Here is a 24935-nt window from a genome sequence, read left to right as displayed (position 1 = left end):
TGAAAAAAGATGAAAATCTCTTCGAATGCTCGCTGAGAATTCAAAATGATCTTTTTCTTCCCCCTCTCCCTCTTTCCATAGACGATCAACCAAAAAAAATGCTTGTCAGTCTAATTTTGCGAAAAAATTAAAATTAAATTTAGGAGTTGTACGAAAAATGACAAAATAAACAGCCAAAAAACACCTCTTTCTTCTTCTATTTTTTCAACAGAACAAACTCTTGAATGGCCTAAATTTCAAATTCTGAAGTTTTCTGACCAAATGATAAACCAATTTCAAACCTATTCTTCGAAAAAAAACATGCTTATCAAACAGTTTGAATTTCAAGAAATTTGGGTCCTTTATGTCTGTCAGATCAATGAAATGAATTACTACACAGCTTTTGAATATTTTGGTCCCCCTGAAAGAAAATTTTCAAACCGGTTGTAAAAGAGCTGCATTATTCAATCTAGTTTGATTTGTTTAAAATTTTGATTTTTCACTGTAACCTAATGAGTATGATTTGAGTATGATTTTAATACCTTTCGAGTGGAATTTTGAAACACTGAAAATTTTAATGAATCTGTTGAAAACTTCAGCAAGTCCAATAGGTGAATTGGTCGAATTTCAAAATACTGTAACCTATATCTCTACCTAGCTATACTGAGTACCTATACAGCTTCACATAAATCAGCATTTACGTACCTACTTCATTCAATTAATCTCGTATCTTTTTTCTGTCCACAGTACAAGATATCCAGTGTGCCTTTTGGAGCGACTCGGTGCGAAACGGCAAAGCCGCCATAGCTCCAGCTCCTACCGCCAGTACATCTGGACTAAAAGATATGTTATCGGCAAGACTGAGAAAACCAGACGGATTCAAAGGCACTCCTTTATTCGCCGACGACCGAGGCGTCGATCCGTTAATAGATCCTGTCTGTCAAATCAGACCCGACCTGACGGATAACACTAGATTAACGTATAGTTTACTAATTACCGATTTCAGCCGATGCGGAGTACTTAAACGAAATGTAAGTATGAGAAAAAATGTTCATTATAAAATGAGAAACAAAACATTTCATACTCGTAATTTTAATAGCGCTTTCGAACATATAGCGTTATGGCCTCTCACTCTCAGCTTCTCTGTATACTTACCTATAGGAAATTCTTGCAGTTGAATTCTCGTACACCCATCCCTATAAATGCATCGCGTAATTACGTCAATTTGCAAGCTATATACTTACTTGCGCGATAAAAACCAACACTTCGGAGTTCTTTTTCTTCGCCTTATGGGTTATGAGATGGCTTAATAATTACCTATTTGGTTAATGACCAACGTATAAACTTGAGAGTTTAGTCTGTTTTTAATTTTTTTTTATTATAACTTTTTGTAAATGTAATTATGTTTTTAATACTGAGAACACACATTTGGAGTTTTTCTCATTTTTTTTTTTTTCAAAATCTTCGACATTGCTGCTCAATTGGAATGTGAAAAATTTTCTTCACATGCTTAGTTGCTTACATTACGTATATAGGCGCCTTTACATTTTCTTCTCTGCTGGTAGATATGATTGTCTTTGAATTGGCGTTTGGGGGGGGGGGAAGTACAGAAAATCTAATGAAGATATTTATAGTGAGAGAAAGTTATTTCAAAGAAATAAAATTGTATAAAAAAATAGAATTAAAAATTACAGCAAGTGAGTGAACATGATAAATTCAACTCAATGAAGTTTCGGATTTCCTGGTCTCTTAAATGACTACTTCTTATCAAATCCTCAAGATTTTCATGGTCGATCTTTCTGAAAAATACAGTAGAATAGGTAACTGGATCACCCTATATCAAGACTTCGAATCATTTGTGGCTTCACAGGGGTCATTTAAGGTAGGTATCCCAAACCGTGAAAAAAGCTTTGGTACTAACGATAAGCATCCAAAAATTCATTTTTAGGTTTAATATAAAGTCTTAATTTTTTTTTCAAATTTCAGAATTTTTTGAAACTATTTTCCTTATTTTCTATGAAAAAATCAGAATTTGATCAAATTCAGGTAGAAAGCTGAAATTCTTTTTGTAGCCTATTTGAGACCTCCCGAATCGAATAGTGATGGTTTCAAGCCAACATGGAATCTTGAGCAGATTTTTGGTTAAAATCATTAAATTTTCCAACTGATATAGAGAAAAAAATCAATTTTCTGTTTTGAATTTTTGGGGGGGCCAAAATGTTATTTTTTAACATTTTTTAAATCAAGAAACAAATTGGCCCGAGCGAAGCAAGGGTGAAATTTTTCGAAAATTTGATTTCGAGATGACTAAAAACGATGTTTTTTCAAGAAGTTGATTTTGAAAAAAAAAGAGAACAGACCCAGGACGAAGCGAGGACGAAAACTTTTGAAATTTTGTATTTCGAGAGAACTAAAAACGATGTTATTTTACACGAGGAGTTTATTTTTTGGCTTTTAAAATTTTAGAATTTGAATAAATTTTTTTTAGGATGCCAAAATTTTGAAAAAAAGGAGGGCGAAAGTTCTTGAAAATTTGTATTTTGGGAGGCATAAAAACGATACCTGGTACTTTTTATGCGAGAAGTTTATTTTTTCACTATAAAACTTTAAAAGGTGAATGATATTTTTTAGAGGGCAAAAAAATGAAAATCGACAATGTAAAACGTGAACTTGATTCATAGTAGACTCGAAAATATTTTGACCAAAGTTGAACTCTGCAACGTCTGCGATCCTCGCAAGAGGTCATTTACCTTTGTCAATCCACGTTTTTCAGCTATATCGCCGAAATGAAGGACCGGAGGGGAAAAAGTGATCGAACTGAAATTATTCTACGCCAAATTTCCTATGAGCATAACCAGTTCAGTTAAAATAATTATATTTTTCAATTTTTGGTGAATTTTTAAAAATCAAATTTTGGCCAAAAATAAAAAAAAAACAAAATTTTACCAAATTGACGTAGAATGATGAAATTTGGTATATATCCTATTTTCGATCTGCCAAATTGATTAGAAACTATTTCAAACCATTTTGAGCAATTCTGGAGCCTCCAGCAGATTTTTGAAACTTGAACTTTCCACAAAACTTCATCAAAAGCAGTTGGAAAGCTAAAATTCATTCTGTAAACTAATTTCAATACGCTAGAGAGTCGACTGCAAGTAGATTTTTTGGAAATTACTGGAGCATCCAGCAGATATTTCAATGCTTAAAATTTCCGTTAAATTTTACCAAACAGAGACACCTTATTTTTGACATTATTCTGAGGTGGATCGCAGACAGTTTCAATCCGTTTTGGAGCCTCCAGCAGATTTTTAGGAACTTCTGTTTTTCCGAAAATGCGACGAAATCTATCCGAATTAACTTTCGGCTTTCCAACTTCATTTGATGAAATTTTGTGGGATATTTCAAGTTTAAAAAATGTGCTAGAGCCTCCAGAACTGCTCAAAACGGCTTGAAATAGTTTCCAATCGATTTGGCTGGTTGAAAATAGGGTATATCCCAAATTTCAGCTTTATAGCTCAATTTGGTACAATTTTGATTTTTTTTCTTATTTTTGACCTAGATTTTCAAAAATTCACCAAAAATTGAAAAATATATTTTAACCGAACTGGTCATACTTATAGGAAATTTAGCGTAGAACAATTTTTGTTTGAACATTTTTTTCTCTCGGGCCCTTCATTTTGGCGATACAGCCGAAAAAAGATTTTCTGAAAAATTTTAAAATTTCTCAAAAATGCCAGCAGTTGAAAATTTTTTTCAAGTTTTCCAAAAATTTTGAAAATATTCTACTTAAATCATGCATTTTACTTTACTGTGAATTTTAAATTGCAATGCAAGATTGATAGAATTTTTATACTTCAAGAGAATCGTTCTAAAAAAATTATTTTGAGAAATTTAGAAGATCCAAATTCCACTTTTTCGTACCTAATCCAAGTGGGGGGGGGAATCATTGAATAATGCTTTCCTGGTGAAAATTAATCTAATCCAAAAGAATCAGTAAGTAAAAACGTAAAATTTTCAATTTTTCAATTTATGTTTCTTATTTTTTGAGGAGGAATTAAAATTGGATTTGAATTTATTTTACTGAAATAGGATTATAAAGTGAGATGCTGGAAATACCAACGTTTTCAATTTAAAAATGTTGCCCAAAACTCGATTTTTTCCGCATTTTGTAAAAAAAGTGGGGGTGGGGGGATTCATCGACATTGGCATACCATCGCCACTTGTTTCACCAACGAAGCTGAAAAATTCATGGTGTGATTTTTACAACTTCATGGAAAGGGGAACAGAAAAAAAAACGAAAAAAAAATCCACCAATTAGGTACCTAATACAGGTATAATAAGGTACCTACACACACTCTAATAGTCACATAAAACTTAAAAGAGGGAATGGAAAAGAGGTGATAGGTCGTTCATTCATTGACGATGAGATTAACCATTATCGCGATTTTGAATCAAAAATTAATCAGCGAATGACGCTGAAACTAATGTTTGCAATTCGCATATTTATATAAAAGATCTAAATTAAATAAGGAAAAGAACCCTGAGAAAGATCATGAGAATCTATAGCTATCTCATATCACAGCTATAGGTACAATTGGGTGACTTGGAGTTGATACTCATGTCACTCATGTGTTAATAACCTTTTAAAAATGATCATTACATACTTTGGTACCTACGTCTACGTAAAGCGTACCTAATACCTAATTTAAAAATTATCATTTCTCAGCTAATTGCATTCTATGAAATTTTATTTTTATGACATTTTTTTAGTGGTATCTTGAATCTCATGAAGACTAAAGTATGATATTAAATTTTTGATTCCCGCCGTATGAAAAAATATGTATGCATAATTATTATTGGTCGGTCGTAAAAGTACCCATTTGGTACGTATAATTTCTTCAGAAATAAATTAATTTCGATCGTTGTACGATTGACCGAAAAAAACATAGAAAAAATGCACTAAATTATATGGAAATTAGGCGGTTATTGGCATCGGGCTCCAGTTTGAAATTAGTCTCTGTGATTAGAAACTCTTTCAAATATTTTTAGACTTCTATTTCTCTTCAATTTCTTCAATTGGAGCCAAAGCCTGAAGAAGTTTTCGTTCAGAATTCTCGTGTATTTTTTCACTAGGTCATTTCGGTTTCAATTTTTTATTTTTGTAAATTCTTCCAAATTTTTTCAAACTAACACATTTTAAAAGTCACTTGGCAAAATACATACAAATGTTAATCGTTCGTTTCAATTTTCAACCCTTCACAAATTTTTCAACTTCATTAGGCATCCCATCCAATCAATCACAGCAACATTCTCACTTTATTACTTCATTCTTCCTGCTACCTCACCTCTCCAATCTTCTTTCAATGCCCAGAGACGTATTTCCAATGATCATTCATGACTCTCGTTACAGAATTTTCGTCGCAATAACCAACTAACGACACTTAATTGATAGGCTACAAAATGAACTCAAACATTAGTATTCGAGTGGAAAACGACTTGTAATTGTTTTACAGAATAGGTATCGCGAATCTGTGGGAATTTTTTCCTACGGTCCGATATCTCAATAACAATCATTAGAAAAAAAAGTAGGTATGCAGGTGCTATAGGTAAACCGAGCCGAGCATTAACACCGCAACAGTCAACATAATATAGTTTACTTCATTGTATACCTAGGTAGCGAAATTCTGCTCCTCTGCAATGTAATAGATACCAGTACTTAGAGGTCGGGTATTCTGTGTGCAGTCTGTAGGTAGATAGAGATACAGATACGTAGGTAAGTAAGTATGTATAAAAATGATGGCCACAGTTTTGTTACGCTCGAATAAACGTTCTAAATAAACAATTATATAGCGGCCAGCGTGATTAGCGATTCGGTGGAATAAATGCGATTTTGTTGCCAATAGCCTCTCGGACCTTTAGACATTCTTATCAATAGCCGAACAAACGATTTAATAGAAGAAAAAAAATTCCCAGCACCGTTATTCTTTCTCGTATGCCTTTCTTTGGTATAAAGTCGTAAACCCTACAGACGGATTGTCTAATTCACCGTTTCTACAAATAGGTAATATACAAATATCAAAGCGATATTCACCAATAGAGAAGTGGATTTTATTATCTGGCGTGAGTATTTGGATAAGTATATTGCCTTTTATAATCCATCATGTGTGGCTCGAGGAGTTCAATTTTAATTACGAGTATGTGTTAAACGCTCGATTTTATTCCATCTTTGGTGTTGAAAGTTCCTCAAGTAGGTGGCAGGTCAGATCCTTTTATTTCCAAGCTTCCAAGTTAGGCATATGAAAGTACAAGTAACCCAAACTTCCTTAAGGTTTCCTTCAAGGCCAATTAAACAAAAAAAGGCGGACTTTTTTGACCTATATTTTTCATCAGTAGGTAGATACATATTTAAATACACGCGCAAAAAGTTACACACATTAGGTACACTTATTCTACGCACACATTCGATATAAGTAGGTTATTAACATGTTTTTATTTTACTCATATACTCGTACAGTATTCTTATAGGTAGGTACGAGAGGTATATTACGCTTACATATTTGTACGTATTTATTTTTACGCATCTCATCATATATCGAAATCGTAAATCTCATTTTGATTAATTTATTTCGTATTTATTTTCTCTGTGAGAAAGTAATTCTCTTTTCCCCTCCTCTTTGTATGCTAATTACTGATCCGACTGCTGCGCCATTTCCGCGCCAACCAACCCAAAACGCGTTAGGATTTTAATTAATTATGTAAGATAACAAGCACGTGCCTATACGCACGCGTGTTGCCTACCTACTTGCGATTAAGCATTGAAATCGCCGGAACCAGTTTTTGAAGATGAAATTTCGACCATTTAAAGCGAAGATTTTATGTCCATGCTAGGTTGAGTTTGAGTGTTGGATTTTTATGGGGGTGTAGATAGGAAAATATAATTTTTGTAGTTCGTTCTCTTTTCAAAAGCTTGCTCTTTTCGAAAAAAATAATTTTCAGAATTCTTTTTTAAAAATAAATTTTGGCACTTTTTGAAGAACCATTTTTATGCATGTTTATAAATTTTCTACCCAACAGAGCAACTTCTCAATCATTTACTTAATCGTAATTTTTTTTTTTTTTTTTTTGAAATACCATGCAAACTTACAGAGTTTTTTGTTAGCCAATCGAAAAATTAATGGTTCAAGAAAAGATCGAATTTTCCAAAATATCTGGTCTAAAAATTAAAAGACAGTCGTTCAAAAGTCGAGGGCTCACATTATGCAAAAAGTACCCAAAAATCGTTTGTTCTTGTCCTATTTTAAATTTCTGTTGTATTTTGAGACCCAGAATTCAGATTTTACATGAATAGTGAACACTTTTGGAGTCTGCATTTCCCAGAACAAATGCCTCTAAATCTCAATTAATATACATATGAAACTATAGAGAACCATTTTTTTTCATTCGTGTCAAAAATGGTAAAACATAAAATTTCCAGAATTTTAGCTACCTAATTGCACGTTTCAAATTTTCAAAATTTTATAGATGGATCATTTTCAATGCCAAATCGGCGGATTTTTGCACGATGAGTTTTAGATATTTTTAAAATTCAGATCATGTGTACAGGTAATCAGACTTTTTTGACGGAGTTATGAGGCTTCAAAGTTCTCCGAAATGACAGTAAAATGGAAAATTTCAGTTGAAAATAGCTCCGATTGTACGTGGTTATAGAATTTTGAACTTTTTTTTGAAATTGTAGTACATTGAGAGGGTAATTGACGAATGATGTCCAAATCAGTGTTGCCACTTCTAAAAACCAAAAAAAAAAAAACGATTTAAAAACTTATCATTTAAATAATATAACCACGATATCCACGAGTTGAAGTTCTGAAAAAATTCTCAATTTTAGTCCTTTTTATGTAGAATAACATATCAAAAAATCAGACGGACTTTTTTTTTCATTTTCAAGAAAAAAAATTACAAGTTTGACACTTATGTATTGCAATATCTGCCATCAAAAATTTTAAAAATTAAAATTTTTGCATTTTTGAGATCTTTTTACCAATGTGTAGACGAACATGTGAAAAAATCCCCCCCCCCCCATTTTTCAATGCATTACAAAATTTCAAAGCATTTTTTTTTTGAAAAATTTCAACTCAAAAACTTTGAAAATTTTTAAATATTTAATTTATTATTTGTACCTAATGTAAACAGTTTTTAATTAGAATGACGATGGCAATCTGATGCAAAACCAGTCAAAGGGGAAAAACTTTCTAATGGTGTTCTGGAAAAATCGAACAATTTCTGAGAATAAGTTTCTAATTTTCCAAAATGAAGAAGGCATCTACTTACGAAAAATCTTTAATTATTTTGATACCAAAAGTCCTTGATCTACCTACACATTTTAAATAGTAGGTACCCAATTTTTCGAAAGAATTTTGTAAAATAAATTTCACAAAAACATTGACCAAGTTTTTGCTTCCTTTTCTGAGAACTGAACGCTCAGATTTGATAAAGTGAAAGCCTAACATTCGTCTTGACGATTTTCTAATGCGAAACTTTATTAGCAAATTCAAGGTAAAAAATTCATTTGTTTTCTTTTAGGAACTCATCATCCTGGAAAAAAATAAGGGTCACTCTCAGTATTTGCAACAGATCAAAAAGTTTGTCATTTTGTAATTTTCAAATTTCTAGACTTGATAGTGAAAACTGAAAGTGGATTCAAAAAACACAAGTTCCATTGCTGAATTATATTTGTTGTTGATTTTTTGGGCGAATTAAAAAAAATTCTGATCTTGCACAATTCTCATGGAAAAATCAAAATTTGATCAAATTGAGGAAGAAAGCTGACATTTTTTTACACTTCATTTTCGATCTTCTAAAACGACTGGGTAATATTTCTAAAGTGATCTGGAGCCTTCTCTCGCAGATTTTTTGGATTTCTAAATTCCTAAAAAAAAATACCATAAATTGGTCGAAATGATATTCAAAGAATAAAAATACTCGTATCAGCATTCTCAGGGTCGGATGTCAAGCTCTTTTTAAAAATGAATTTATCTACTCCATAGCGCAGTCGATTCAACTCATTTTGAAAATGATTCAAAGACAAAAGTACCGAGGGCCTCAAATTAGGCTCAAAATTTCCATCAACAAGAAAGCTTTTAAAAAAAAATATTACATTTCGTTTAAAATCGACTAATTTTATAACTTGAGTAACATTTTTTGAAATTTTTTGGAATTTTTGACTTTTGACCTCGCTTTGTTATGACTAACAGTTTCGACATGGAATATATCTATTCAATTTTTTAATTCATTTTTCGTTTAAAAAGAAAAATGAAATTTCAAGTTCTTGAGTTACAATTTTGGAAAGCTTTTGCTTCCACTTCGCTCAAGCCTGTTTGATTTTCTTTCAAAATTGACCTTTCTAAAAAACTATAGGTAACCTTTTAAATTCGAAAAATTTTGGAGCCAAAAAATGAACATGTTATCTAAGAAAACACTATTATTTTTCGCATTTCGAAATCCGAATTTTTAAAAGCTTTTGCCTTTGTTTCGTTGGGGTCTATCTTTATGTTTCTCTTTTCCATTCTTTTTAATTTTATTTTTTATACCATTTATTTCCGTTCCTAACCTAAAAAGGATGAGAAAATTTCAGGTTTCAACCTTCAAAAATGTAGAAGATGATCGTTTTTTTTTTCAAAAACTCGTCGTTTTATTTGGAATAATTATTTTTTTCTCATGCCAGTAGGCAAATTTTCAAAGGGGACCGCGAGGAACTGTTCTCCAGCATTCCGTCGAAATTGGGAAATTAAGTACAACAATCAGGCAGCTGAAAATTTCCAAAAAAAAAATTAAAAAAAAAAACGTAACATTTGAGAATTTGTAAAAAATATCAATATAATAATTAAAATCTAGATGTCTTGTTTTCAAGTTACTGAAAGCTTCCAATTGGATTTAAAGGGTTATTTGAATCGGTCAGTGCAGAAAGGTAACAAGTCACATTTTTGAAAAAAATTTTTTTTGCGGAAATGGGGGTTTCAAAGTATGGCGGATCGACTGGTGATGTCAGATTTCCGCAAAACTGCCGGGAAAGTGGTATTTGGGCGCAGAAAAAGGGCGGATCCGCATTTATGACTTTTTTGTAAAATTTTTTAAATTCCTTGAAAAATAACTAACATTTTTGAGAAGACCATTTTTTGAAATTTAAGTTAATCTCTGAACTGAAAAAGGATGAAAAAATTAACAACTTCGACAAAAAGTCTTAGAACTCAAGGGGTTTTTGGTCAATTTAAACGGGATAGCAGTCTAAATGATGTACTTAGATGTAGAATCAAGCCCCATTCGTGCCCGAGAAATTTCGAAAGAAATTTTGTCAATTCAGTGCAGAAAGGGTCTAAGTCCCATTTGTTTAGGCAGCAACAGCACTGGCGCACGTGAATATTTTTTTTTGGAAACTGCGCTAAAAGTTGTGTCTTGGGGTCCTCTTTCAATGACCTTAAGCATGTTTACTGAAATTTTTTGATTTTTGAATGAATCAGTTTTTTGTTATTCCTGAAAAACGCAAAAATGGACTTATGCCCTTTCTGCACTGACCGATTCATTTATAAGCAAGTAAAATTTTTGATTTTTTCCATTTTTTTTTCTTATTCTGGTAAAGAAAACGCCCATGAGATGTTTGCCTGGAAATTGGGCCAAATGCAGATGAATTCGTCAAAATAGGTCGAGAATAGGCCACAACTCGATTTTCAGCTGCCCAAATTAATTTCCAAGTTTCTTGGAGAAATTTTGAAATTCTGGAATTTTTTACTCGCATTTTTTTCAAAAAATAAATATTCTGATCAAAAAAACATCGCTGAGATGTTTGCCTGGAAATCGAACTGAATGCGGATGAATTCGTCAAATAGGTCGAGAATAGGCCACAACTCGATTTTCAGCTGTCCAAATTAATTTTCAAGTCTTTTGGAGGAATTTTAAAATTTTGGAATTTTTTACATTTTTTTCAAAAATATTCATGGTCACAAAAAACACCTTTGAGATATTTGCCTGGAAATCGAATTGAATGCGGATGAACTCGTCAATCAGGACGAGAATAAATCACAACTTGATTTTTAGCTGCCCAAATTGATTTCCAAACCACCTGGAAAAATTTTTAAACTCTGGAGAAATCGAAAATCGTGCTTGAAGGCTCCATAATGGCTCTCGAAATGGCGAAATTCAGATTCGGAGGGTTGGTTTCAGACAAGACGTCATCTACATCTAGGTACCTATATCTATTTTATAAGCAATAAAAAAATTATCTATATCGTTTCGGAATCCCTGACAGGATCTTTTTTTGTCTTAATATTATTATGCATGTGCAGTGGAGAAATTTTTATCGTCAAATTTTAGCGGCGACCCTGAGCCAATAGGACCCATCCCCCCACCTCTGAGTTACGCCTCTGATCTACAGAAAGAATTTAAGATATCCTAATAATCTACATACCCAGTTGAAAATTTTCAAAATAATTTTTTTTTTCATAATACAGGAGGTGGTAGACATGCTGATCTTTCAGAGAGTCAAATCTCGTCGAAGCAAATCCCCTCCTCACCTCTCATTTGTATTCATTTTGCTTTAAGGGAGTTTGCAAAATATTCACTCTCAAGTAAGAACATACCTACCCACCCCTCCTTTCCCTTCTTATCACGAAAAATTTGGTTAACCAAATACGTAAGAGGACATACATAGATAAACAAAATACGTATTAAAAACCGCGAATACTTTATCACCTTATATGAGTCGTGAGTCAAAGCCAACGTTCCCATTAACGGCTGATAGTACGCGGCGCGATGTGCATTTCCTGAACTGTGAACTTTTCACATAGTCCACATGGTTCTTTATATACCTCTACCTACAATGTCCACTGGACGTGGACGAAGTCGACGCAAAAATTCCCATAGCTATGGGTATTAATTGAGCGTGAAAATACGGTCATAAATGGCGATTATTGCGGCCTCCCTCGTTCCTCGCTTCGTGCAGCTCATTCAGCTCGTATTTAAAACTAGGGGGCTGCGCCCCCTGAGCCGCTTCGCGGCTCCAACCCCCGGCTCGCGCCCTCGCTTCACTCGGGCTGCTCGCATTGCCCCATCCTTTCGCTTAACAGCTCACGCCCGCGCCCTCGCTTCGCTCGGGCCACTCGCCTGATCTTCACGTTACTCAAGCCTCTTGCTCTTGTTTTCATACGATCATTGTTAGAAGAAGCTCAAAAATGAATGAAAGAAACCTCAAGAAGTAAGTTTTTTGGATTTTTTACCGGGTCCACGTCTATCACTTCAAAAAATTTGAAAAAAATCTATGTACTTTGGTTTGAGGGTAATAATTTTCCCAAAAAATTTACATAGCACTACTTTCAGGTTTAAAGTAATAGCAGTTTGAAATTATCACATTCTGAGCTTTTTGGCTAGCATACAGTCCATGAAATTGAAACATGAAGTTTTGCAAGAAAAACACGATTTTAACTTAAAGGGGGCGTGGGAGGGGTGGATGATATGCGAAATTTGTTGAACTCTTTAATTTTTTTTTTTTGGTCCTGCAAAAGATACCCTGCGATTTATTAATTTGTTTCACATACCCTTTTTTGAACTTATGAATTTTTTCAAAATCTGGGCTTTCAAAAACCTAATTCATTCTGTGATAAGATATTAAAATTGTATTTTTCCTCTCATTATTCGATTTTGGAATCGCGAAATTCCCAATTTTTCCAACAAAAAATCATGATATATTTCCCTTGGTTTTTCCATATTTTGAAATTAAAATTATGAAAAAAGTAGGTACCTATCTACCTATTAAAAAAACAATTTTTCAAATTTTTTTTAAAAAAAAAAGCGAGGAAAAAATGAAAATTACAACTGCTGATTTAAAAATTTTAGTACATATAAAAAATGGCCCGATATTATTAATTTTTTTTCAAGAAGAGTAAAAGCCACTCAAAATCTTCTTACTTTTTCAATTTTTTGGGTAAAATCCAAAATTTCCTTCATTTTTTTCAAGTTTTGAAAATCTTAAAATTTCTTATGTTTTTTCCTATTTCACAACTTCCCACGATATCCCATCACAGAATTATTCACTTATCACAACAGGGATACCCTTTAATGATTTTTTTTGCGTGATAACTGAAAATCTATTTCCACATAATTTATCTCCATCTATCCTTTATGTCTTTCCTAACTCATCCCCTCCCTCCCTCCTCCCCTACCAAACGATGTATGTAGGCCCATGTGATCTGGTTTTCGTAGAAATCTGTATAATAAGGCTGTGTTTATTGTCTTATTCATACTATTGACGCATGTGTCTGGAGTTGTGGAGTGTTTTAAAAAGGCAAAAAAAATATTGTATTGTGAAAAGATTCAAATGTAGGGTGAAGAGGAAGAGGCGAGTTTCTGTATTGTTGTAAGATACCACTGTCAGGTATTTCGCGAAAAACGCCACAAAAGACTCGCCAACCAAACCTGTTTCAGTGCACGATGACGTGTTAAACATCCCTAAACGTTCGATAACGTTGCTTCACTGGATTCGGCTGCATAAGTTCTCAACTTTCAACTCGCTCTAGAAGCTTTCCTAATTAACTTTTTAAAGTTTTTAGATTTTTCCTGATATCCTGTTATCCACACCTTTCCACACCCCAAGTTTGAGCTTTCTAGCTATCATAGTTTCTGAAATAATTTCTATCAGTAAGTAACATTCGGCGATATATATATTGAAGCTGCTCATCGTATTAATTTCACCTACCATAGTCTATGTGCTAAATAAATCACACGTATTCGCGTGTTGTCTAAGTTAAGTATACAATGTGTGAGATTCAATTAACTAAGTAGTATATTAACACGTAGACGTAGAGGTATACCTACATATAGAGAGGAATTGTAAGGTCTAGGTATACGAGATTATATTAGAAGACACGTGCCTTATGGGAAGCATGCTATCTATTGATATAGGATGTTGTGTGTTTACTGTTCATGTATACGTATAGCTACCTAAGTACACTTTGTATACACACGTAGGTATTATAAACGACTAAATATAATTATTTTCAGGGTTTCATTCACGTCAGGATATGGTTTCCACAATTTCCAGGCGTCGTAATGATGTCAGATCAAGAACTGATTATCATGTGCAAACCACCAGAACCAACCATCATAGAAAATAAAGCAGCTGGATTCGCGGGCAGTTTGTGAGTATTTTTTTCTCGTCTCTTATTTTTTTTCGCCAAAAAATCCATAATGTGTATTTTTATTGTCGTCGTCGTCGTCGTCGTGGTAGTACCTCTTCTACACTTAGCCTACGCGTAAATTATGCACTCGGATGCTGCTGATAATTTGACGATTGATCGGAGTTGAGCGAGAAGAGAGAGTATTAGGTACTGATTCTTTGCATTTTCCATATTGTCGAATTGGAACTTGATCTGAGACGCGACGATGCTGTTCGACATTTTAGAACACTCTGCACCTCGTCCCGTGCCTTGAATAACGGTGCGCGAAGAGGCAGTGAACTGTGCAGAGAGGATGAATTTACCAAATGAAATATTTACAACCGGCAGCTGTTTGTAAAGTGGTTAATACACCGAACACTCAACAACGACCAAGGTTTCCTTCATTCTTGTTACATATTATTGAAACAGCGTCCTCCGCGTCGCGTCGTCGTGTCTTTTTAACCGGCTTCTCGCCACAGTATCGTCGCTTTTTAGTACCGCTCGCTCGTCCCAATATCTCTCCTTTGCTGTTGTCATTCCATTAAAAAAAAAAATCCAATTCAACATACCGATTGTGTATGTTTACATGTACACGTATAAACGTACAAGAGTATTGTCTTCATCATCGTATACAGATGTACTTACTACTTAGGTAGTATGTACTTCTTGTACATATACAGTCGTGTCTCGTGGCTTATTAGTTATTATAATTGTATTTGGACGAAGTTGTTTTGTATTTCTATGCACTCGTAAGTAATATTACGAGTAACGAAACACCTACGATGCGTATATCAATCAAAATGCACTAGTTTTTACATAGATTTTTAGCCTGTGAACTATTTGTTCCTGTTCTTTTTTGTGGTATTTGAGAATTAGCGCTGGAAAAATTCGCTTTGCATGTATACTAATTGAAGTTGGTAATCTTGTGTGAAATCAGAGTTTTCTTCTTGAACAACAATGTGACAAAAAAGGAACATTGTTGCTGCGTATACAAAGTTTGCGTTTCCATTTTGACAAAATACAAAAAAATCCCATTAGAATTCTTATCGGACTCATCAATCTTCTGCTTGAAAAAGGAGAAAATTACTTCAAGAGTTACTCGACTGTTGGAAATTTTTCAACACTTTGAAGTTGGTTTTTGAAGTTATTTTTTCCAGGTATACATTTTTTCAAATTCTACCACATCAATCATCATTAATAAAACTTTAGAGTTTTTATTTACTTATTTTTTTCTTCTTTAAAATTTGTATTTTCCCCATAATTTTTTAGTTCTTTTTGAAAATGAGAAACATTGCCTTGAAAAATATTGATTTGGATTTTCAATAAATTTTAAAATTCCTCCCTTTCCCTAAAAATTAATTCATTTTGAAAATTTTACTGCTGGAAATTTTGCTTTCTTGTCGAAATTTAAGAGGAATCCTGCTGTTTAATTTTTTTTATGAAACTTCGAAATTTGCTTTTCATACCTACCTTCTCGTCTTTCAGAATACTTACTGAATTTTTTCACTAGTAAGTAAGTAAGGGTAAGGGACCCCTATTCCGCCCAGTGCCTAATCCCGACCACCCTCTATATCTCGTCTGTTATTAGTGCTACCTACCGGAAAGTGATATAAACATGTTCCTCTATCACAGACGATTAATTTGAGACATTCCCGGCCATTGTACAGCCAAAACTCGCGAAATGAATTGAAGTTGAAAAAATTCAATAGTCAAAAAAAAGTTTTTTGTCATTTTTCATCCTCAAAAAATTTTAACTAGATATCAATAATTGTATGATGTTATACATGTGTTGTGATCGATAATAAAGCACGTTTCTGATGATATAGCCGCTTTCCTAATCCATCAAAGGTATGTATAAAATTTTTTAACGAAAGTGTAAAACAATATGGGTCTCCTAATCCCGACCACCCATAAGATCATGTAAATTCAGTCAGGGTGGTCGGGATTAGGGTACCAAATTCAGTCATTTTTGAGGTGCCTCAGAAGAAAATTCCAAAAAGCCATAAAGAATTATTCTATAACCCCAAAATTTTAATATGAGTTAGGGGAAGGTTCAATCTATCTTTTAAGCCATTTACTGTATTTTCATGTGAAATAGTATTTTATTGGTTGCTGCACTTTCAAATGTGGTCGGAATTAGGGCACCTAACTTTTGGAGGTGGTCGGGATTAGGAGCCCAACTTTTGAAAAATCGTTTTTGAGTTGTTTCGGAAAAAAATTCAAAAAACATATTAAGGATTCTTCATTTGGGCCAAAATTTTGATATGAGTTAGGGGAAGGTTCAACCTACATTTTAAGCCATCTACCACGTTTTGAAGTGAAATAGTCTTCGATTGGTGGCGATTTTAAAAAAAGTGGTCGAAGTTGGGCGCCCTTACCCTTACTCACCTATTTTTTAAATTCTGTTTTAAAATTGAGAACATTGACTTGAATGAATTTTGAACCGATTGACTTTATTTCTTTTCATTCATTTTTTCTAGTTTTCTTTTTTGGAAATGAAACAATTTTGAAGTGAAAAATTTGAATTTGAATAAATGTTGACTTGCCTCACCCCACAAAATTAATATAAAATAATTTATGTATTTGAAAATATTTACTGTTCAAAGCCGTCCTTATCAGAGGTGTAGCCGTTTGGGGGAAGGGGGGTTTGGGGGTCTCGACTCCCTTTGGATCGGGGAAAAACTTTGGATTTGAATTTTCGAGAACAATTTTGAAAAATTGTGTTTGAATCGATCGTGGAAATCAACAATATAGTAAATACCTAATCAAAGTTTAAAAATTCTGAATTTCATTTTAAACCTTTTTTATAAATTTTTCCATCCAGAAATTTTTTTAGTACTGTGAATACAAAGATCTTCTGAAACTACAACGAACAAATCGATTCGGGGGGGGGGGTTAAAAATATGGTATTATTTTTAACCTACTAGTTATAGGTGTATAAAAATGAAAAAAAAAATGAAAAAAGTTGGATCTTTCTCAAAACACCAAATCTCCCCCCCCCCTAGATATGTGTGATTTGACTATGTCTCTGCTTCTTATTGGATGCTGCTTTAGTGTGTTGTTCTGTTCGTTTGACATCCTGTGAAAAGATTAATGACAAAGGAATAATAATTTTAATTTTACAATTTTTAGTAAGTTGAGCTCATCTTGGATTTTGGGGTAGGGTTAAGATGGCTTTGAAAAATTATATTAAAAATTTCAAGAAGTAATCATTTTAAATAGGTACATCGAAAAATCTGCTGTACCTACAAAAAAAAATCAAATTACGAAAAATTGTCCCAAAATACAAGACGTATTTACTAGGTAAACTAAAGAATATATCTGTATATATTTTTTAATTTTCTCAAAAAATACCAATTTTGTAAATTTTTAGTCACTCTAATTTTCTCAAAAAATACAAATTTTGTCAATTTTTTGTCACTCTGATATGACTAGATTTTGAAAAACTTTCAGCTGGATTTTCTAAACAAATTTTCGGTATTGTTTAAAATTTCAATTGGTAAATTTTTTAAATGATTTCTTAAAGATTCTTATAATTTCCGTTCCGACCAATTTTTTTATTTTATCATTTTTGAATAAGTTTCGAAGCATGTTTTATGAATTTGAAAAATATTTTTGGAAGATTTGACCCAATAAATCAAGTTAGCATCGTCGATTTCAAGTACCTACATAAGTAACCTATGTGCAGAATTTTGTATTTTTTTTCTGGAAATTTTTCATCATTCATTCACCAAGTATTTCTACGTTCTAACTCATGGTTTCATTTTTGAGTAGATTTGTTAACTCATTGTAGATGGAAAATCAGAAGTTTGAAAAATTGTGTCTTTGAAGAGATAAAACAAAATATTGGCAACTATTTGCAAAAAAGTGCAACATTTTTGTAAAAAAAAATTATTGCAAAAAATAAACTACAAGTAATGTTAGTCTACTTGAAATTAATTTTGAAAGTTAGAGAAGTTTGAATAATTTCTCAAACAAACCCGTAAGCATTATGCATTTGTAATAAGATAAGAAACTTTCACTTGAAAGCCAAAATTCATTTCATTTAACTGAAAAATGTCCTGAAGTCGAGCTGACGTGTTAATATTTTGTAATTTAAGGTCACAGCTCCTGGAAGATAGTACCTACATATAATTGAGGAGGTGGATAGCAAAACGCAATAACTCCATTTTTGGTTTTTTTGGGAAATTAGGAAAAATTGTCAGGAGGGGAAGGGTGGGGGGTCGAGTTCCGAAATTGGTGTCAAATGAAAGGGGAAGGTGCCACAAATAAAATTTCCACTCAATTTCAAAATTTCGGTCACCTGGGTAAGCACAGTGAGGAAAAGAAAAAAAAGTTATTGCGTTTTGAACGCAAAATTTTTTTTTTTGGTGTTTTTCTGCAAAAAAACGCATTTTTTATTTGAAAAAATTGATGTTTAATCGAGAATTTTCGATAAAAAACAATTAAAAAAATGGAATGTGAAATTCAAACAATTCCTGTGTGTGATATGGTATTCAGAGAGTGGCAACGAAAGCACCATTTTTTTAAGTAACTCCTACCCAACGATTTTCAGTACCCACCCGATGAAAAAAAACAGTGTTACCACATCTGCGCAACTGAAATGTATAAAAAGTAGTGGAGTTATTGCGTTTTGCAAACAAAATCTCATTTTTCAATGCATTTAGCTCTAAAATCAGACTTGTTTTCCTCGATTGCGCTATGATATTCAACTGATGGACAAAATCTGACACCGGGAATGGATTCCCCGTTGAATTTTACATAAGGATAGATATCAAACTCAATTTTCGTAATTTTGGAGTTATTGCGTTTTGCTATCCACCTCCTCAATTGTCATGATGGATTCCAAAATTACCTACTTACTCGTATTTCGTATGACAGTGAATTTTTTTTTTAAGTCGACCAAGAGGAGGTTTTTGTACGCCAAAAATATTTTTAGAAATTCCAAAATTGCCAATTTTTCAAAAAGTTTCAACTGCATGATTTATTCTATGTAGATGTAGATACATAACTTTTATGATAGAATATTCCAATGGCAATTTTTTAGTTTTTATCACTTGAATTTTTCATAATACATAGGTATAGAGTGGTTTGGAAAATAATGGAATTAGATAGCTTTCATATTAAAACCTAACAAAACCATTTCTTTAAGTAATTTATCTATATGTATTTAGAGAAAAAGGGATAAGAAGAGCATCAAATCGTCAAGTGTTTTGAAACAAGACAAAAGTTTTTCAGGAGAAAAATTACGATCATCATAAAATTTACTATTTAGACGTGAGAAAGCGGACCTGATTAAGTTCAAAACTGTACCTACTTACCTAATTATTTAAAAATGAAAAATGTAACAGTAAAAAACGAAAAAAAAACCACATCATTCTTGTATCCAGAGAATTTTTGTGTGAAATCATGCGACGTGATCAGGCACATGTAAACATTTTACATTTCGAATAATGATCAACAATGCACAACTGGCCACACCCATATTCTCCCACCACAGTCCCATTAGCAATAAGCCCCACCCATCTACACTTGGAACTAGTCACGTAGTCAGGCTGTTGCTCCTGCCACACCCATTCTGATTTCTTTTCGTCTAAAGACCACACCCTTCTAGCAAACAGCCACACCCTTGCTGTCCTCTCATTGGCTGCAGGCCACGCCCATTTACATTTCTCATTGCTAATTAGGGTGGAGTCAGCTTATATAAACTCATCTCTGACACAAACTAGCCAGTAGCGATCTAACCACCAAACTGGCAACTTATTTCGCTACTTTATAAACTGCTCAAGTCTGAGAAAACTGCTCAATTTTCTAGCTTTTAAGCTAGCTAATCGTTTGTGCGAATATAAAATGGAGACCGAGTACAAATTTGATGTTTTCGGAGTGCGAGTTGTAAATAAACGAGTCACTGAGACCGAAAGTGACGACAGATTTGACATAATCAGTGCCTTGTCGCCTGAGCTTTCCACGATGATATTTCGGTTACTCGATCCTCCCGCTATGCGGGCAGCTATGCTTGTTAGTAAGAACTGGTACCGAATATACAAATCTGATCCGATGATAGAGAAGATTTTGCATAGACAGGTCCGACGAAGTATTCGAGAAAGATACAGATTAGCTGGACTGAGTAGTAAGACTACTAAACGACGAATTAGACAAGTTTCGAATGAGAAACGAAGGTGTAAGAAAGCTAGAATGGACAAAGAGCATCTCAGCTCATCTTCTACGAGACGACCAATGAGAATGTGATAGTGATAAACTAATAAATAGGATTAAGTTTCCCTCATACTAGTCATACTTTGTAAATATTGTAATGCCCTGGAGTACATAGAAGATGAAATAAATAACACTTCAACTAATTTCTGCTTAGTAGGCTTTTTCTTCTAAGTGATTTGAAAGGGATGAAGGAAACAACCAATAAGTGAAAGCAAGGAAATAATGAGGAAATAATGAATACAAATTGAATTATTTGGGCAAAGTTCTCAAAAGGAATATAGAGTTCTTGAAAAAATCAATTGGCCAAAAAAAAACTGAATTTCATATTTTTCAATGAAAAACACCTCAGGGTCATTGAAAAAAAAACTTCATGAAAAAATTTCAATGGAAGGACACGAGGCTTGAATGACATTTTTTGCTATGATGTATTTTGGCTCTTGATGACTCCAGATGAAAATAATTTATTTTGAATGGTTGATACAAAAATTGCTATAAAATTTCATCACTTGAAAACTTGCTCGATTTTCTCCCAATTTATAGGGATTGAAAAAAAAATTGACTGCACTAGAACAAATAGGCATTTATTTATTCTTTTTTTTTGGTAAGTAATTTTGACAACTTTCAAGAATACATTTTCACATCACGACAACATTGGGACAAAATAAGGTCAAATTCAAATTCTACGAGGATTTTTGATTTTGAAAAATTTACTTATTTTTTGGATGCAGCATCAACATTTCCTCAAAGGAAAAAAGTTTAAGTAGGTATGGACTATGGACTTATAATAGATACCTACCTATCTATGGGAAATACCTCATCAAAATTTTTTAATTTGTTACTCCTTATTGGTGGAATTCGATTTTGAAACTGAATTTTTAATTTAAAATGAGACTCTTACTCACACCTCATGTTCTCTTTCAAATTCCAAATTGAAAGCTCAGTCAAGTTTCAATTTTCAATTTGCGGGTTTTGCTCTCTTCTCAAATTTCCATTTTATCTAAAACGAAAATTTTTTCGAATTCAGAAATTTTCAAATCATCAGTGATGCCTTTTCTTAAGACGAATCCAGTGATGTAAAAATTTCATTTTTGAAAAAAAAAGTCACGTACGAGGATCAAAAGCACCACTGGTGAAACTTTTCTGTGTTTCAAAATTAAAATTTTTCGAAATGGAGACCCCTCGCGATACCTGATCCTCGGTTCACTCCAATTTTGTAGGGATGTGAGAACTTTCTTATGTGAATTATCAATGCTGTGATACAGGGATAAAATGCTGTTTAAATTTAAAAAAAAAAAAAAATTGGAAGGAAAAAAATCGAACACATTGTTAGGCGATGAAATACAGCTAATTTCTACCAGCTTGGCCTCTAGTTTTCATCCGCGTACTAAAATTTAGCTTTGGAAATTTGAGAAAACTGAAAGAATCTTTAATTTTCAGAACAAGTAATGATTTTGAATTCATTTTTTTTTAAATTATCACAACTTCATCCAATTTTTTGAACGAACATTTTTGAAATCGATTCGCTAAAGTACTGAGGAGCATTAGAGCGTTAAACAGAGACGTAGCGAAAAGCTATAAACATATTTCGAAGGGAGGAAAAAATTCCCAACCGACTTGCCTAAGCATTCCCATTTTCCAAGTATCAAAAATTAAAGAAATGAAGACTGAAGATGAACAAATTTTTTAGTCGATGATGCTAGGTCTCACTTAATTTATTTTGGACCCAATTGTATATACCATCATATTCAATTTTCTCACAAAAAAAAAAGAAACAAGTGACTTTAGAGGTAAAAAAAAAATCAAAAAGTGAATTTAAAATTTTTTTCTTTAGGTAGGTATACTTATCCCAAAACACATAGCATATGCAACTTTCTAAAAAATTTTATTTTGTGGGACAGTAAATTTTAGAAATTGAAATTAATGCAGAAATAGTAATTTTTCATCCATTTTATTGCTAGAAACCTTGAAAAAACATTGTGAAAAAAAATTTCCACCTTTTCTTTCAGTCTGGGTACAAAAATTCTTAATTCGTGGTACATATTTTGAATCACCTGGAAATGAATTTAAATGTGAAAATCTACACTTGAAGCAGCAATTTCTTGATTATAATTTTTCTATATTTTTTCAAAAAAGGAAAACTTCAATTTTCTTAAATGAGAATCGTAAATTAAGAACGATTGTTGCCTATTTCATTTTTTTTCTCTTGAATTTCAGTACAAAAGAAATAATTGGGGAAAGAAAGTGAAAAAAATTTGACCCGAATTATTTTTTTCATAATTGGCAAAGTGTTTAGATGAATTATTAGTTTCAACCATAATTAGATATTATCAAATTCAAGTTCTTCAAATTCATCTTTCCCTCGATGATTTTTTTGTGGGGGGGAGGGGAGAGAAAATGGAGGATGGTAATTATTTTTAATGTTAAATTTGGTCAACATTTTATCTCTATCAAAGACTCTAAATTTTGAGAAGTGAACTCAAAAAGCCAGATCGAAAGTAAACCGTGACTCGTACTCGAAATACGAATACAAAACAGAAAACCACACTCATGACAACAGAAAAAAAAACAAAATGAGAAGAAAAAAAAACATTAATCACGATACAAAAATAACCATTCGAATTCGCCGGCTTGTCACCACAATAACTTTGAATAGATTGCCACTCGCCAGCGCCCAAATCTGCACGAGACAATCCAACAATAAACGCCTATATTTTCGAGGACCGAGGACATACTCTGATAAATATTTATTTACATTTAAATGAGATATTCAACGGTCGAACACTTGAAATTAGCACTTCCGAAACCACTATACCTACGGCATCTAATCAATTACCCATCTGAACGAGTTTACTATGGTGCTGAACTGCTGATTGAACGCGAATAATCTGATGTAACTGCCAAGAATCATTCATATTTACGGCGTTTCGCATCTGCAACTTTATTAACACGTTCGCACGGCTACATCGGTGAATAAAAATCACACAGCACGACGATGTACAGATGGGAGGGGCGGGTCGGTTTGGCGAGACTTGGCAGAAGATTATGATGCGGATTAACAATAGCTCGGTATAGTGGATAACGATAAATTAGTCTATTGAATGGCAGTACAACTACAGTATAACTACATTGTATGCTATGTAGTTGTACTATTAGACAAACAATACGACGTCGAATACGATTACCGGTTGGTTGTACCGGCATAAAATATATTTCAATTCCGCCTCGAGAGAGTCGACGATACACGTCTCCTCTCTCGTTACACGCAATTTTACTTTATTAGACCATGAAAAACGCCTGCATTGGGCTACCATTGCCTTATCTTTCTTCTTCGTATACGATGTAGCAGCCATATACGTATAAGAACACTCTGGTGAACAAAATGCACGCGAATGAAATGCTAAAGCTGAATTTTCGCCTCAAAGTACACGGACCGAGTCGTCAAATTAATTTCAAATTTCGCTCATTAATGCAGAATATAAAAAATAAACACATTTCAAAAATTTAGTAGTACCTACGATAATTTTAATCGAATTATCATCTTCGGACAGTAGGTAAGTTTTCCATCTTGTGTTCTTTGGTTGTCGTTGTCATTGCTCTGCTAAAAGAATATTACCATAGCCGAGCCCAATCGACAGAACAAATATAAAAGTAGAATAATCGTGACAATGTCGATTCTCCTTCTCGACATTGCACTCTCTTTTAGACTTCGTCGGATCACACAGACACGACAAATTTCCACTTTAATTTACATTTAACCGGTAGTAAAAGTGTATTTGTGTAGCAAAGACGGAAGGGAGTCGCAAATAAAAACGCTATTATGGCGCGGATGTCCCAACACGATGAAGCAAAGTCACACAGTCATCGTTTTGGTTTTTTGAATCGACCAAAAAAAAAAAAAAAAAAAGTAATAACAACCGAATAACTATATCAAGCTCGTTATTCTATTGTGATTTTCTTTCATTATTACATCCAGATCGGACGTACCTACAGTTCTAGTGTTCGTATATACAGTACACTGCAGCTTCTGTAATTAGGGTCAGTTCTTTTTCTAAAGCATTGACGCGTTAAATTATACTTATATAAAAAAAAGTATACCGCTTCATGTGTGGTATTTATTTTAAAATCTCAACGTCCGTTCGATCATTTGAAAAGCTGCTCGTTCGAACATATCTATGTACTATACGATGAGCTTTATAAGAGTTATGGAGGATACGATACGACGGTCTCTGTGGGGTATAATTTTGCAATTCGTTTGCATAAATGATGTTATCTTAATATTCGATCATAATTGTTTCACAACTCGAGTCATTTTTCTGGTAGCGATAATTACTCGTAACTCGGTCCTGCGATGGAAATGGAACAATTGGCGCATAATTTGTGGCGAAATAACGGATTAATCTGTATTGTTCGGTTCATAAGCTTAAAAACTCTTACTTCCTTAGTGACCATAACACTATGGATATCAAGTTCGAAGATATCTACATTGCTACATTTGTTACCTTTTAACGCAATACGCCGACGACGCAATATTATGTAATG

At 33.2% G+C, this 24935-nt stretch overlaps 1 protein-coding gene across 1 annotated transcript in view; it reads left to right on the top strand.

Annotated features, from left to right (window-relative positions):
• LOC135840452 (uncharacterized) overlaps positions 1-24935 on the top strand; it is a 68168-nt gene that overhangs the window by 16751 nt on the left and 26482 nt on the right. The window contains exons 3-4 of the mRNA XM_065357003.1: positions 727-1010; positions 14026-14162. Of these exons, the coding sequence (XP_065213075.1) occupies positions 727-1010; positions 14026-14162 (421 nt within the window). The remainder of the gene's footprint in view (positions 1-726; positions 1011-14025; positions 14163-24935) is intronic.

This window comes from Planococcus citri, chromosome 3 (genome assembly GCF_950023065.1).
Source record: "Planococcus citri chromosome 3, ihPlaCitr1.1, whole genome shotgun sequence".
NCBI classification, from domain to species: domain Eukaryota; kingdom Metazoa; phylum Arthropoda; class Insecta; order Hemiptera; family Pseudococcidae; genus Planococcus; species Planococcus citri.
Note: the sequence above shows the minus strand (reverse complement) of the source record. Positions and strands in the feature narration are given on the sequence as shown.